At 35.7% G+C, this 14390-nt stretch overlaps 1 protein-coding gene across 5 annotated transcripts in view; it reads left to right on the plus strand.

Moving 5' to 3' along the window:
• The window catches only part of LOC106868043 (guanine nucleotide-binding protein subunit alpha-13), a 114215-nt gene that overhangs the window by 55596 nt on the left and 44229 nt on the right, over positions 1-14390 (plus strand). The window contains exon 3 of one of the 5 annotated variants that reach the window (XM_052970738.1): positions 1055-1281. The exons of the other annotated variants lie outside the window; for them this stretch is intronic. Within the exon in view, the coding sequence (XP_052826698.1) occupies positions 1055-1075 (21 nt within the window). The 3' untranslated portion in view covers positions 1076-1281. Of the gene's footprint in view, positions 1-1054; positions 1282-14390 lie in introns of those variants that run through there. 5 annotated transcript variants of the gene reach the window in all.

A 14390-nucleotide genomic window follows, 5' to 3' on the forward strand; every position in this document is an offset into this window, starting at 1 on the left:
CCCCCCCACAACAGTTTATCCCCGGCACCCACTGTCAGTATGTTACAAACACTCATTTTCTTGTGCTTGAATTTTTCATTGGGCTCTGTTACATTATTACACATCTCCACTTCTCCAGCAAGAGACTTTTACTGATTTATTTCATTGTTATATATTTCAAATAATACACTTATTGTCATCGTTTAAAATCTCATTTGTTTCTTCTTGTTGTCCTTGCCACCATACGCTTACCTATTTCCACCTTTATCATCATCGTCATCATTATCTCCTACATTATACAAGTTATTAGCCATAACCAACTGGTATTATTACGATTGTAATATGAGAGATGAAGCCTTCAAATACAATAAAAGGTCTACCATTAAAAAATAGAATTGTTCAGATGTAAAATTTTATCTGTAGGAAAATATTTCAATATCCATGAATGCAAAATGAAGAAAGGTACATGCTGAATTTTCCAAGAAACTTGGACATTAGATTACTTCTTCATTGGGCACAGTGGCAACCCGATTTGTCTCATATGTCTAGAAAGCATTGCTGTGAATAAGGTAGCAAATGTTAGCGACATTACGAGGTGTACCATTGTGAAGATTTTAGGACATTTACTGGACAAGCAAGGAAAGATGAAGTTGAGCGGTTGAAGTCTAGAAAAGGCGAAAATGTGGCATATGCAATTGCCAGCTATGAAGTCTCAAAATGCATCACTGAAAAAATAAAACCTTTTACAGATGATGATTTTTTAAAAAACTGCTTATTAGCAGTGTTGGATATTGTTTGTCCAGAAAAACTGTTTTTATTTGAAACTATCAGTCTGTCTCCGAGGACGGTCACACAGCAGGTGTGAGAAATGAATTTGCATCATGTTTTGCTGACTTTCGTCTGCATGCAAATTAGTTTAAATTGTTTGCTATACCATTTGATGTGGAGGTGGAGACAGTATCAGAATTGCTTCAAATGGAATTGATTGATATGTAGTATGATGACTTATTGAGATCTAAATTTCATTCTAAAAATGTTTCATTAATTGACTTCTATAGAAAATATATTTTTCCAGGTGGGAAGTATACCAACTTAGTGAATCATGCAAAAAAGATGGCATCTTTGTTTGGAAGCACTTATCAGTGTGAGCGATTATTTTCCAAATTGAAGCAAACTAAGAACAATTTGAGAACAAGATTAACTGATAATCATCTTGATAATATCTTGCTGTTGGCATCAACAAGTTTGAAGCCTAATATTGAGAAGCTTTCAAGGAACAAAAAACATCGTTTCCCATTAATTTTTTGGCTGCTATGTATTTTTAAGATTTTTAAACAACTGATTCTAACGATGTCTTAAATTGAATAAATGATGTTTTTCCATTACTATATTCATCTGTAGTTAATACAAATTATTTTTAAGTAATAGTCAACACTCGTAATTAAATTTTAGCTTGTGTAATTTTCCATAATTATTCTTTTATGGCCTTCATCCGGCCCTCTGTCTGTCATTAATACTCGATCCAGCCTGTGGAGGCTAAGAAGTTGCTGACCCTGGTCTAGACTATTGACTGTGGTGAAACTCGCAGACACAAATTGTAAAAGGCAAATGAAGTGAAATAGCCCTACTAGGAATTGAAACTGTCATAATCTTTACTCAGTATGATCTTTCTACTTTTCAATGATGCTTTAATTGTAACCATATTGGTTGTATAGTGGCTCATCCTCATTACTTTGGTTATAAGTTTAACTCTCAAATGTGTGCTGTCTGTATTCATTATTGTTGTAACTACATCTATTATATGAGGTGTTTAAAAGAACACAAAGTGTGTCTGTTAAGATACAACAATGGGAGCACTCAGATCATGTTAAGGTCACTTTTGAGGTTTGTATAATATATTTGTGAGCATTCTCTTCAGACCTTTCTACTATTAGCACTAGTGTTATTTAATTAAATAAATTGCGGAAATAGCTTCTGCAAGATAATTAGTTTTAAGTTTCAATGAGCTCTTGGATTGTTTGATGCTGACAAAAGTCAGAAAACGTTCCTGTGTATGATAACTTTCAATGAAATATGGTTGAAAAAAAATTTATCATCCTCATCATCGTCACTGTCAAACATCTATTTTCCATGCTGACATGGCTGGATGGTTCTACAGAAGGACTGCAGCAAGCTCAGTGCCGGCTTTGGAATTTTTCTATGGCTGGATGACCATTACATAGTTCACTGGATGCTCTTTTTGCAGCAACAGCACTAGTGAGTCCATCAAGTAACTCACAAGACAAGCAGTATTTAGAGAGGTGGCCTAATGCTAGACGATGAACAATTGAAGTATGATAGAGAGAGGAACTGGTGTAGCAATACATTGCTACCCCAGCCGGAAAAAGAAAGTTGGTTGTGGTGATGAAGCATTAGAGTGTACCCTTAAGTTAGAGGAGAGTGAATGTAAGAGGATTGGACAGGATGAATGGGTTGATAAGTCTGAGAGAATGTGAAAGAACAATGATAGTTGGATAGCGATGGGATAGAGGTAAATGTAGTGGATGGTGAACAAAGAGGAGTGGTCATTAGTAGTAATCAGTTTAGCAAGGGGTAAAGTGGAGGATTATATATATTGTTTTAACATACACTTTTCCATCCTGACATGGGTCTGCCAAATCCACTCACAAGACTTCAGTCGGCTTTGGGCTATCTTTGAAAATGCCCAAGGTGCCATGTATGGGGACTGATCCTGAAACCATTTGGCCAGGAAGTAAACTTCTTAGTTATCCACACAGCCATGCCTAGGAGTTTTTTTTGTTTTTGTTTTATTTCTTTGTTTTAATTGTTTCAGTCATGTGACTGCAGCCATGCTGGTAGTTTTCTTAAAGAAAAGACACATTTGAGATTAAATTAGACAAAACATCATTGTTGATTTTATTAGTCTTTGAAAGTTATTATCTTGGTACATTTTCCTATGTCTGGAAGCAAACAAAAAGACCAACCCATTCATGTCACTGAATACCATAAAGCTTGACCTCATTTTCTAACTCCAACCCCACCTTCTCTATATCTGTGCATTCATTTAGGTGTATTTCTGAATTATTTCATTCACTTGCACCAACCTATTAAGTATTTCAAAGTTGTGTAAAGTTGTTCAACATGAAGTGGCTTTTTATGTAAGCCTTATTGTAACATAACATATGTAATCTGATTGTGTTTTAAATGTGAATATCCCTCACTAAATAATAGAAAGTTTAACACTGCTTGTAGGTAAGGAAGGGCATGTGATAGCCATGTAGTTTATGTAACCATTGGCACTTAATTCACTGCATCTTTGTATAAGGGCCTAAAGAATTATTACCTGAGAATCATTTGTTTGATTCCCCCAGCCCCACTTCTAGAATAGTTTACCTTAGCCATGGCCTTTAATGCCAAAAATATTTATATGCAAAGAAAAACAAATGCATTGGTCTTTTACAGGTTATTTAGTAGTAAGAAATATGTTTGATGTAAAACATGAAGTTTTCTTACTATATATATACACACACACACACACACACACGCATGCGCACGCACGCACACGCACACGCACACACACACACACACACACATATCTTGTCCATTGTCTACAACTATGACTGACTTCATGAATCAAAATTATATGCATATAGATAAGTACATTGTCTGATCAGTAAGTATCCAGGCTGTTGCCATTGGCAAAATTTGATGCAGATTCTTTGCTCAACTTTTCTGTCATGGTCATTGCAACAATTACATGTTACACACCTTCCTTCCAAGCACTGCTGTAAACAGCAGAAGTGAGCTAGAATGTTAAAACTTGGTGCACATGCACAACAGAGTTCAAGGTCAATTTGTGCCAAGCGGCTTCACTCTGCATGCTTTAGCAACAGTCCAGATACCTATTGATCAGACTTAGTATATACATATCTGCTATTATCTATATAAGCATATACTATATCTATATAAACATTTATATATATATATATATATATACACACATACATAGGTGTGTATCTTTCACTGCTCTTACTTTGTTTCCCCTTACATATCTCACTTTCATCTCCCCCTCTTCTATTCACCTTGGTTACATTGCCGTCAATGAGCACAGTGTGTTCATTGCTGACTCTTTCATTTTCTGAGATGCAAGATAGCCTCTCTAGTTCTGGTGCTATGATAAAATGCACTGTGTACACCCTGTAGAAACGGAGCCAAAAATGAAGGAGACATGGTCCTTCAATATATTGGCAAAGGCAGTATCTCCAATTGGACCAAGACTTGTCTAACGTTTGATTGGGATTGTGTATGTGTGAATTTCATTTCAAAACCATTTGGTTTGGGGTTCAGTCCTATTACACAGCACCTTGGGCAAGTGTCTTCTAATATAGCCTTGGGCTGAAGTAAACCTTGTGAGTGATAGAAACTGAAGCCCATCATACACATGCACACGCATGCACAATAGGCTTCTTCCAGTTTCTCTTTACCAAATCCACTCAAAAAGTTTGGGCTAGCCTGAAGCTATAGTAGAAAACACTTGCATAAAGTGTCATGCTATGGGACTGAACCTGAAACTGTGTGGTTGACAAGCAAACTTCTTAATCACACTGTAATTATATGTGTTTTGTTTGTAAGTATGTATTATTGAAATGTCAATAATTCTGCAACAATTGCCAGATATTGTAATTGCTTAGATGCAATAAATGTTGCTCAAATCCTAAACTCATCCAAGCTTTCAAATTTGTCATTTTTTTCCCATAAGAGTGTATTTGAAGCATCAATAATTATTAACAAAAAGCATTATAGGATTAACAATTAATTATTGGGTGTTTGGGGAAGGAATTGTACACTCATACTATAAGACTAACCTTTTAAATTTGCTCCCACCAGATAATTAATTTGTTTAGCTTCTAAGGCAATACAACGATTTAGTGACGACGCACCAGACTATATCTCTTACAATTTGAGTTCAATTTTTAGTAAATTTAGTTTGGTTTCATTTCTTTTTTGTTATCATTTCCACTTTTCCTCATTTGTATAGAATTCATTGAGGCATATTTTCAATGGCTTGTCTTCGCCAACCCTCGCCTGTTTCCAAGCAAAGTAATATTTCCCCATACTCAGACATATTTCCATGGAAGATTGGAAATGCACACCACCTGTATGATGGTGATGCTTGTTTACAACTATGATGTCAAGACCAAAGAACAGAAGCACATACACACACATAAATATACAGCATGGTTGTGTGGTAAGAAGCTTGCTTCCCAACCATAGTTCTGGGTTCAGTTGTGCTGCTTGGCACCTTAGGCGAATGACTTCTACTATAGTCTCAGGCTGACTAAAGCCTTGTGAGTGGATTTAGTAGATGGAAACTAGAAGGAGTCCATCATATACACACATATATATATATGTATGTATATTTATGTGTGTCTGTGTTTGCCCCCCTCCCACTATCACTTAACAGCTGATGCTGATGTGTTTATGTCCCCCGTAATTTAGTTCAGTAAAAGAGACTGATAGAATAAGTACTAGGCTTACAAAGAATATGTCAGAGTCGATTTCTTTGACTAAAACCCTCTTAAGTGGTGTTCCAGCTTGGTTGCAGTCAAATAACTGAAACAAGTAGAAGAATAAAAGAATATATACATACATATCAGCACGGAAAATAGACAGTAAAACAATGATGAGGAGGACACATATATCCATACATATACAACAAGCTTCTTTCAGTTTCTATTCACCAAATCTACTCACAAGGCTTTATTCAAGGTATCACACAGTGGAACTGAATTTAGAACCATGTGATTGAAAAACAAAGTTCTTAATCACTCATTCATGCCTGCACCTTTTTCTCCAGTCAAATTCTGTATCGGATTGGCAAGTAACTTTACCAAACTTTTGGGCAGGAAAGAACTGTAAAAAGAACTACAATATTTTATAGTCAAAGACTCTCCCGTTCATATTTGCAAAATATTGTAAAGAATATAAGTAATTGTGTGTCAATAAACATGAATCAAGAAAGAAGCGAATTTCAACTCTATTTCACTAACTTTCTTGATAAAGAGATGACTATTGTCACACCATCGCATTCCGTCTACAGTAAAAAACAGTCTGTCTAAAAGAGAAATTAATATCTTAAGGAACAGATTTTAAAAAATTTCCATGTAAATATAAAATATGAAAACCAGAATCCTTTTAATGCGGATGATTATCATTGCAGTCTTAATTTTGTTGTTATTAAAATCTCACCAGAGTTGACTGTTTATCTCTTTCCTCTAGGGACTATAGAACAAGTACAAGTATTGTCCTATCATTGACAAAGAATAGTCTAAGAAATTGTTCATTTTTGAGCTATGTATATGTGGGGGGTACCCCTACTTCTGCATCCACACACTCACAAACATATATTTTATATGGCTGTATGTATATGCAAACAAGTATGTATGTGTGTGTGTGTGTATAGTATGTGTATGTGTGTCCTTTTTTCCCAGCTCTTTGTGTTGCAATATAATTGCAAAAGAATCTTTTGCACTTAAAATATTTAATAAAATATAAAAGAAAAGTTGAGGGAAGCCATAGGAGCCACATTTAATGCAGAATATTTCTCCCAAGAAAATTATAAAATTTTAAGTGTTCCCCATTGCAAAATATTTTTAAAAGGTCTCAGATTTATAATTTGCAAAAATGTGCTACAATCATCAAAACTGAGAAATATTGGCATATATGTATGTGTTTGTATAAATGTGTAAAACATATACAGTTTAACTTAACTGGTAATTTGGAAATCAAATTTTTTAACATTATTTCCATTTAAGTTGTATAGTAACCTTGTAATCTATATAAAAATAATCATTAAATGTTTGACATCTTGCAAAAATATCTTTCAACTCCCCATGTTACATATATCAGTGAGATCCTATTTGTACTTAATATGCAGAATATATTTTATTCTCCCCTGAGGCATTTTCCCACAAAGCCATTTTGTTTACAGTTTTGAATAGTGATTCATAGAGGTGGGGGTTAATCATTTTAACACCCACTTTTCCATGTTTGCATGGAATTCGTTGAGGCAGATTTTTCTACAGCCAGATACTCTTCCTGTTACCAACCCTCATTTGTTTCTAAGCAAGGTAATATTTCCCCATGGCCTGATACATTTGGCGCTTGTACCGGTGGCATGTGAAAAGTCATTCGAGCGAGATCGTTGCCAATGCCGCTGGACTGGCTCCTGTGCAGGTGGCACGTAAAATACACCATTTTGAGCGTGGCCATTGCCAGTACCGCCTGACTGGCCTTCGTGCCGGTGGCATGTAAAAGCACCCACTACACTCTCAGAGTGGTTGACGTTAGGAAGGGCATCCAGCTGTAGAAACTCTGCCAAATCAGATTGGAGCCTGGTGTAGCCGTCTGGTTCACCAGTCCTCAGTCAAATCGTCCAACCCATGCTAGCATGGAAAGCAGACGTTAAATGATGATGATGATGATGTAGTCTCATGTGGTTCTTGTACAATAGTGAAGGAAGTAAAAGAGTTAACTATCCCTGTATCATATTCATTTTGTCGATGCTAAGAATGGCAGCTACCTTCATTTTGGTTTCTACTGTACTAGAATATGAAAGAAAGAAATATAAAATTGCAATGCCTTCAGTTGACGCAGTTGTATTTGATCATCATATTTTAACCTTTACATTATTGAGTGGAACTGTCTAGACTTTGATATAGAGTATAGATATGTTTGACTATAGAGATGATTGATTGTCACTGCTTGATGGTTGGTTGTTGCTGTTATTGTTGCTGCTAACTTATTAGGATTACAGTAATATGAAATACCATGATGTGACTGCTTACCCTCCCACCAACTTTGCTTTCTTTTGAAAGGCTCCAGAACTATATACTTAAAAAGTTGCTCAAATTTATCTTTATATCTGTCTGTCTGTGAGTGTCTAAATAGACAGATAGAGGCACAATCATAGCTGAATGGTTAAGACTTTATTTAATGCCACTGCTTGGCACCTTAGGCAAGTGTCTTCTGCTGTAGCCAAGAGCCAACCAAACTTTTGTAAGTTGATTTTGGAGATAGAAACTGAGCAAGCCTGTTATATATATATATGTATGTATATATATGTATGTATATATATGTATGTATATATATATATGTATGTATATATATATATGTATGTATATATATATATATATATATATATATATATATATATATATATATATATATATGTATGTATATATGTATGTATATATAATGTGTGTATAAGACAAGGTATGATCTCACACACACATATATGGCAAGTACTAGTACTATGACAAAATACACTTAGTACATATTCTATAAAGTAGCTGGTTGTTAATCCTTTTGGGACACACAGTGTTTTGGTATGTGTAGCCAAAAAGACCAAAGTTTTTTTTTCCCTGTTGAGATTGAAACTGATGAGTGCATGTAGAAAACAAAGGACAAAGTGCCTAAAGCTACTTTCTAAGTATATAAAACTATATTTATTACATAGTTTTATATTATATCTGCTGAAAGACAAAAGACGTTTGTTTCATCGGGCTGATGGATTAGCCTCAAAGTCCTTTCAGTTTGTATCGCTTGGGCTGGCCAGTTGACCCAAGTGTTGCAAGAGGATTAATATTTATTTAACATTCTTTAATAAACTATTCATTAAAGAAAGAAAAAAAATCAATTAGCATTTTTAAAATACAAGTTAACAAACTAAAAGATAGCAACTTATAATAATAATAATAATAATGATTTCTTTATTCACCACGAAGGGTTTACTTAAAAAACATTATAGACAAAACAGGGCAAAAATAATGTGGAGTTACATGAAAGTCACGTAAACAATGAAAAACAGTAATATTAATCAAATATAACAACAAGATTCCCCAAAAGAGGGAGACCTAGAACTGCTTGTGAAAACCCCACAAGTCAACAACAGTCCTGGCCACTAGGGTAAGTGCCCTCTCCGCTTTGTCCACAGGTGCATGCTTAGAGTAGGCCAATTCACTCGGGCCATTCTTGCAATATTCACCCACCTTTTTACAAAATTGCTGGGGGAAGGGGGTGAAGAACTTCCCTTGTTACCCTCAATTTCTTTTTCAAGTGAAATTTGAAAAAGTGGATGCGGGCTTGGTCAAAGAGGAAAGTATCTGTCTTCAGCCCTTTCAACTTTGTCAACCACACAACCTCTTTCACTAAGGCCACCAGGCAAAGGAAAACAGCCTGCTCTTCCTGGCCATAGGAAGGCAGTGGGATTATCCTCACAATGGACTCAGCCAATAACCAGATTTGTTCTACATGCAATAGCAGGTGTTACTGATAATGATAATAATAAACTATAGGCTATAGGCACAAGGCTTGAAATTGGAGGGAGGAGCTGGGGCTAGTTGATTACATCACCCCACTCCCCCGTCTTTTACTAATACTTAATTCATTGACCCTAAAAGGATGAAAGGCAAAGTCAGCCTTGGCAGAATTTGAATTCAGAATGTAAAGACAGATGAAATTCCACTAAGCATTTTTTACCCAACACTTTAACAATTCTTCCTAGCTTACCACAATAATAATAATAATAATAATCCTTTCTACTATAGGTACAAGGCCTGAAATTTGGGGGAGGGGATAGGTTGATCATATTGACCCTAATGCTTCACTGGTACTTAATTTATCAACCCCGAAAGGATGAAAGGCAAAGTCTCAACCTCCGCAGAATTTGAACTCAGAACGTAGTGGCAGACAAAATACTGCTAAGCATTTCACCTGGTATGCTAACGAGTCTGCCAGCTCACTGCCTTAATAATAATAATAATATTGTCTACTAGAAGTACAAACCTGAAATTATGTGGGGAAAGGAGTCGTCCATTATATCGACTCCCCCAATGCTCAATTGGTGGTCAATTTCACTGACATGACACCCCTCCCCCCACCCACCCAGGAGAAAAAGCAAAATTGACCACCCTCCATCAAGTAATGATATCACTGTCAGCACATTGCTGAACATGCCTGCAGTAAATATATGCCCTTGTTACAAAGAAGAGGAATGAAAATAAAAATAAGGAAAATGACCTATATTGACATCAGTTCTATTATTTTATAATATTTCTCTTTTGTCATAATATCTCCAAAAAAATGGTGGCAGGGAGGGGCCTTCCACCCCATCTCTCATAATTTGTCATCTCTATCATTTTGCTTAATTATCATTCTTTACACGCATGCGCACACACACACACACACACATGCAGGCAGGCAGGCATGCACTCACACATACTCACACACTGTGGTACTCTGCATTCCTTGATGTTCCAGTTGTTTTTAAATGCCTAGATGGCGCAATTAGGATGTGTTAGTTTAGTGGTAGCAATGGTGGTGGTATTAGTTGTATTAACAACATTGCTTTTTTTGTTTTGTTTTTACTTCTGCCCTTGTTTGCCTTTCCCCCTCCCCACCTTTTTTTTTATTATTCTATATACACACATATTTATATTTGTAGTGTTGTGTATTCGCCCTAATGTTCTAAAAACATTTTAGATTATAACTGGGGGAAAAAAAAATGCTTGTTAGATAGTATCACTTTATTTTGATTTCCAGTTACAATTTTCTTTAATTATTTCTTTTGTATCATTTTGTTTTAAAATTATTTGCCAATAGCAAATTAATATTGTCTTAGACACACGCACACACACACATTCAGTCTCTCTTTCTCTCGCTATTCCCCGTTGTTGCCCTGTCCTCCCTCTTCCACCTGCTATTCCCTCATTCCACTCTCTTTGTCTCTCTGGAAATATTTCAGCTTATATCTAATCTAAAAATGCCTTTCCCCACCACTTCAATAAGTTTTCCATACTGATAAGAGCTGAAGATTGTTGAAATCAATGATACACCAGCACTCACCTATAAACATTGTGGTTGTTTATGCCCAGCTGTTGTGATATTAATATCTGCCTCTCTCTTCCATGCCAAGTACTGGCATATTTACTTTATATAGGTGCAAGCACGGCTGTGTAGTACCAAGTTTGCTTCCCAACTACATGGTTCAATCCCACTGCATGGCACTTTGGTCAAGTGTCTTCTACTATAGCCTCAAGCCAACCAAATTAAGCCTTGTGAGTGGAATTGGTAAAAGGAAACTGAACGAAGCCCATTATGTGTGTGTGTGCGCACGTGTGCATGTGTGTGCGCACGTGTGCATGCGTGTGTGTGTGTGTTTGTATGAATATGTATTTACATGTGAGTGTGTATGAATATAGCTGTGTATGTGTTTTTGTGTTTGTCCCTCACCACAGTGCTACAACAGTTTGTTTAGTGGTTCAACAAAAGAGACTAATATAAGTACCAGACTTCAGAAAAATGTGCTGGGGTCGATTTTCTTTCGACCAAACCCCCAGCATTGCTGCGGTCCAATGACTGAAACAAGTTAAAAAGATATATATGACTCTCATCATACTTGCATATGTCAGAGGGAATTCTTTGAAGCAGATTTTCTGTGATCAGATGCCCTTTTTGTAGGCAACCTTCTGTTTCAAGCAAGGTAACATTTTTCTGTGGCTGGACATGTTTTCAAGGTTGAAAATGGACACAGCTTGTGTAACAGTGATGCATGCTTACAACTATCCTGTGATGTCAGGACGGGGTGGGGTGGCACATATATATATATATACGTGATTTTATAAAAATCACTAACCCCTTACCTTTAATTTCTGGCTCCACTTCCAACTCCTTTAATAAAACCTTTAATAAAAATCGTTTTAGAGAGAGAGAGTTTAAGTGAAAAAAGAAACAACAGAAAAATATGTAACTCATTTAGAAACTGGTGTAAATTATTAGAAAATGGTGAATACAGTAATGCCTCAATGTATGAGTTAATTTGTTCCCAGAGACCACTCATAAAGCAAGAACTCATAAACGGAAAATAAATCTCATAAAAACTCATAAACCCCAGGGTCTTGTAAATTGAGGTATTACTCTGTGTGTGTATATATATATATATATATATATATATATATTTATAATAGGTGAGTTCAGTAAAAAAATTAGATTCAAAATTGAATGTGGCACTCGAGTATAGGCACCAGAATATAGTATGGTATTATCCAAACAATTCCAAAAACAAGGTGATCAGAAATCAAAAAGCAACACGGATTTTAAAGGTTATTGCAGTACGCACGTTTCGTGCTACTCCATTTATTTAAGTAATGCGACCAATATATATATATATAATTATTATAAGATCTGGTAATTAGTCATATATTAATATATTAATTAATATCGGTTAATTATCAGGGGGCCAGCACATTTAAAGAATCAAAGAGATTCAGAAATATTATCTGCAATCTCAGGGGATTAAGGTACATTTTAAAAACAACGTCGACCACTAACGTGGACAATTAATGCGCTAGAAATAGATCACATTTTGTGTCTATTAAGACCTAAAAAGTTCTCAACATGAAATATAGCAGCATACCAAAAACGTGAGCGGGCAAGACATTTAAAATCACCTAAAAAAATCATTATTAAACAGGAACCAGGTTTCGGATTTAACAAATTCTTACCATTTGTCTATTCCTCATCAGCCTGATTTATATATATTTCTCTTTTCTTCATAAAAATTATTCTTCATTAAAACATTATTTATTGGAAAACCACCTTATCTCATTGAATTCCATAATTTTCTTTTATAGGACCCTGCAGTTTCTCAAACCCTACTTTGAGAAATATTGCTATAAGGTAATTAAATATGAGTAACTAAATGCAAAAGATGTGGAAATTTTAGAAGTGTAGGCTTAGTCTAATTATAATATTCCTTTCTGCTATGGGCACAAGACCTGAAATCTTGGTGGGAGGAGTAATTCACTGATACTTTTATCAACCCCTACTGAAAGGATGAAAAGCAATGTGAACCTCAGTGAAATTTGAATAATGATAATAATAATAATAATTATAGTAATAAAAGGCTTATTGTATACAATGTTTAGGAACAGTACAAGATCTCTTGTTATTTAGTTTATAGTTTATAAGAAATGTTGAAAATAATTGAACCAAAGAAAGTGGCTGCGCTTCTCCTTCCTTTCAACTAATTTACCATTAGTTTTATTGCTTTCTGAAAGAGAAAAAAAAGCTTAAGATTTATTTCTGACACCCAACAATTTTTAAGTACTCTTGTACTAACTTAGTTTGATATAAAACTGACATTGGCAGTGAAAGTATGACTGATGATGATGATAATGGTGGTAGTGATGATGATGGAGGAGGAGGAGGGTGGTGGCGATTATGATAATCAGCAGTATCAAGGGCTCTTAACCAGCAAACCCAAAGAAGATAACAAACCCCACCACTCCAAGCTGGAATTTCCATATTGATTATCTTGTCGAATCATATATTTTGCAAATTTGTTTTTTTTCTTTAATGGTCATTGCTGTGTAGTTAAGAAATTTGCTTTGCAATTACATGGTTTTAGGTCCAACCCCAACGTGTGGCAAGTGTCATCTTTTATAGCACTTGACCAATGCTTTGTGAGTGAATTCCGCTGATGGAAACAGTGGAAAACTGTCGTGTGTGTGTGTAATCATCATTATCATCATTTTCATGTCTACTTTTTCGTGCATGGATGGAATTTGTTGAGGCAGATTTTCTACACCAGGTACCTGTCAGAAACTTCACCTGTTTCTGAGTAATTCTTTATTCTTTTATTCTTTTACTTGTTTCAGTCATTTGACTGCGGCCATGCAGGAGCACCACCTTCAGTCAAATCAAATCGACCCCAGGACTTATTCTTTGTAAGCCTAGTACTTGTTCTATCGGTCTCTTTTTGCCGAAACGCTAAGTTACGGGGACCTAAACACACCAGCATCGGTTGTCAAGCGATGTTGGGGGGACAAACACAGATACACAACATATACACACATACATATATATATATATACATATATACAACAGGCTTCTTTCAGTTTCCGTCTACCAAATCCACTCACAAGGCTTTGGTCGGCCCAAGGCTATAGTAGAAGACACTTGCCCAAGGTGCCACGCAGTGGGACTGAACCCGGAACCATGTGGTTGGTAAGCAAGCTACTTACCACACAGCCACTCCTGCGCCTATGTAAGGTAATATTTCCCCATGACCAGACAGATTTTCAGGTTATGGAGGGAAAATGCATGTGTGTCTTTGTGTTAGTGTTCTCTACTGCTTGACAACCGGTTTCGGTTTGTTTATGTCCATATAGCTTTACAGGACAGCAAAATAGACTGATAGAATAACTACTGGAACCAGTTTGTTCAACTAAACCCTTCAAGGCTGTGCCCTTGCATGACTGTAATCCAGGTAAAAGACAAAAGATTATTGAAAGAATTTTCAAAGTGTGGAGTAGAAAGAAAAGTATATTTACAAAAAAAAAAAAAAAAAA

Source organism: Octopus bimaculoides, chromosome 9 (assembly GCF_001194135.2).
Source record: "Octopus bimaculoides isolate UCB-OBI-ISO-001 chromosome 9, ASM119413v2, whole genome shotgun sequence".
NCBI classification, from domain to species: Eukaryota; Metazoa; Mollusca; class Cephalopoda; order Octopoda; family Octopodidae; genus Octopus; species Octopus bimaculoides.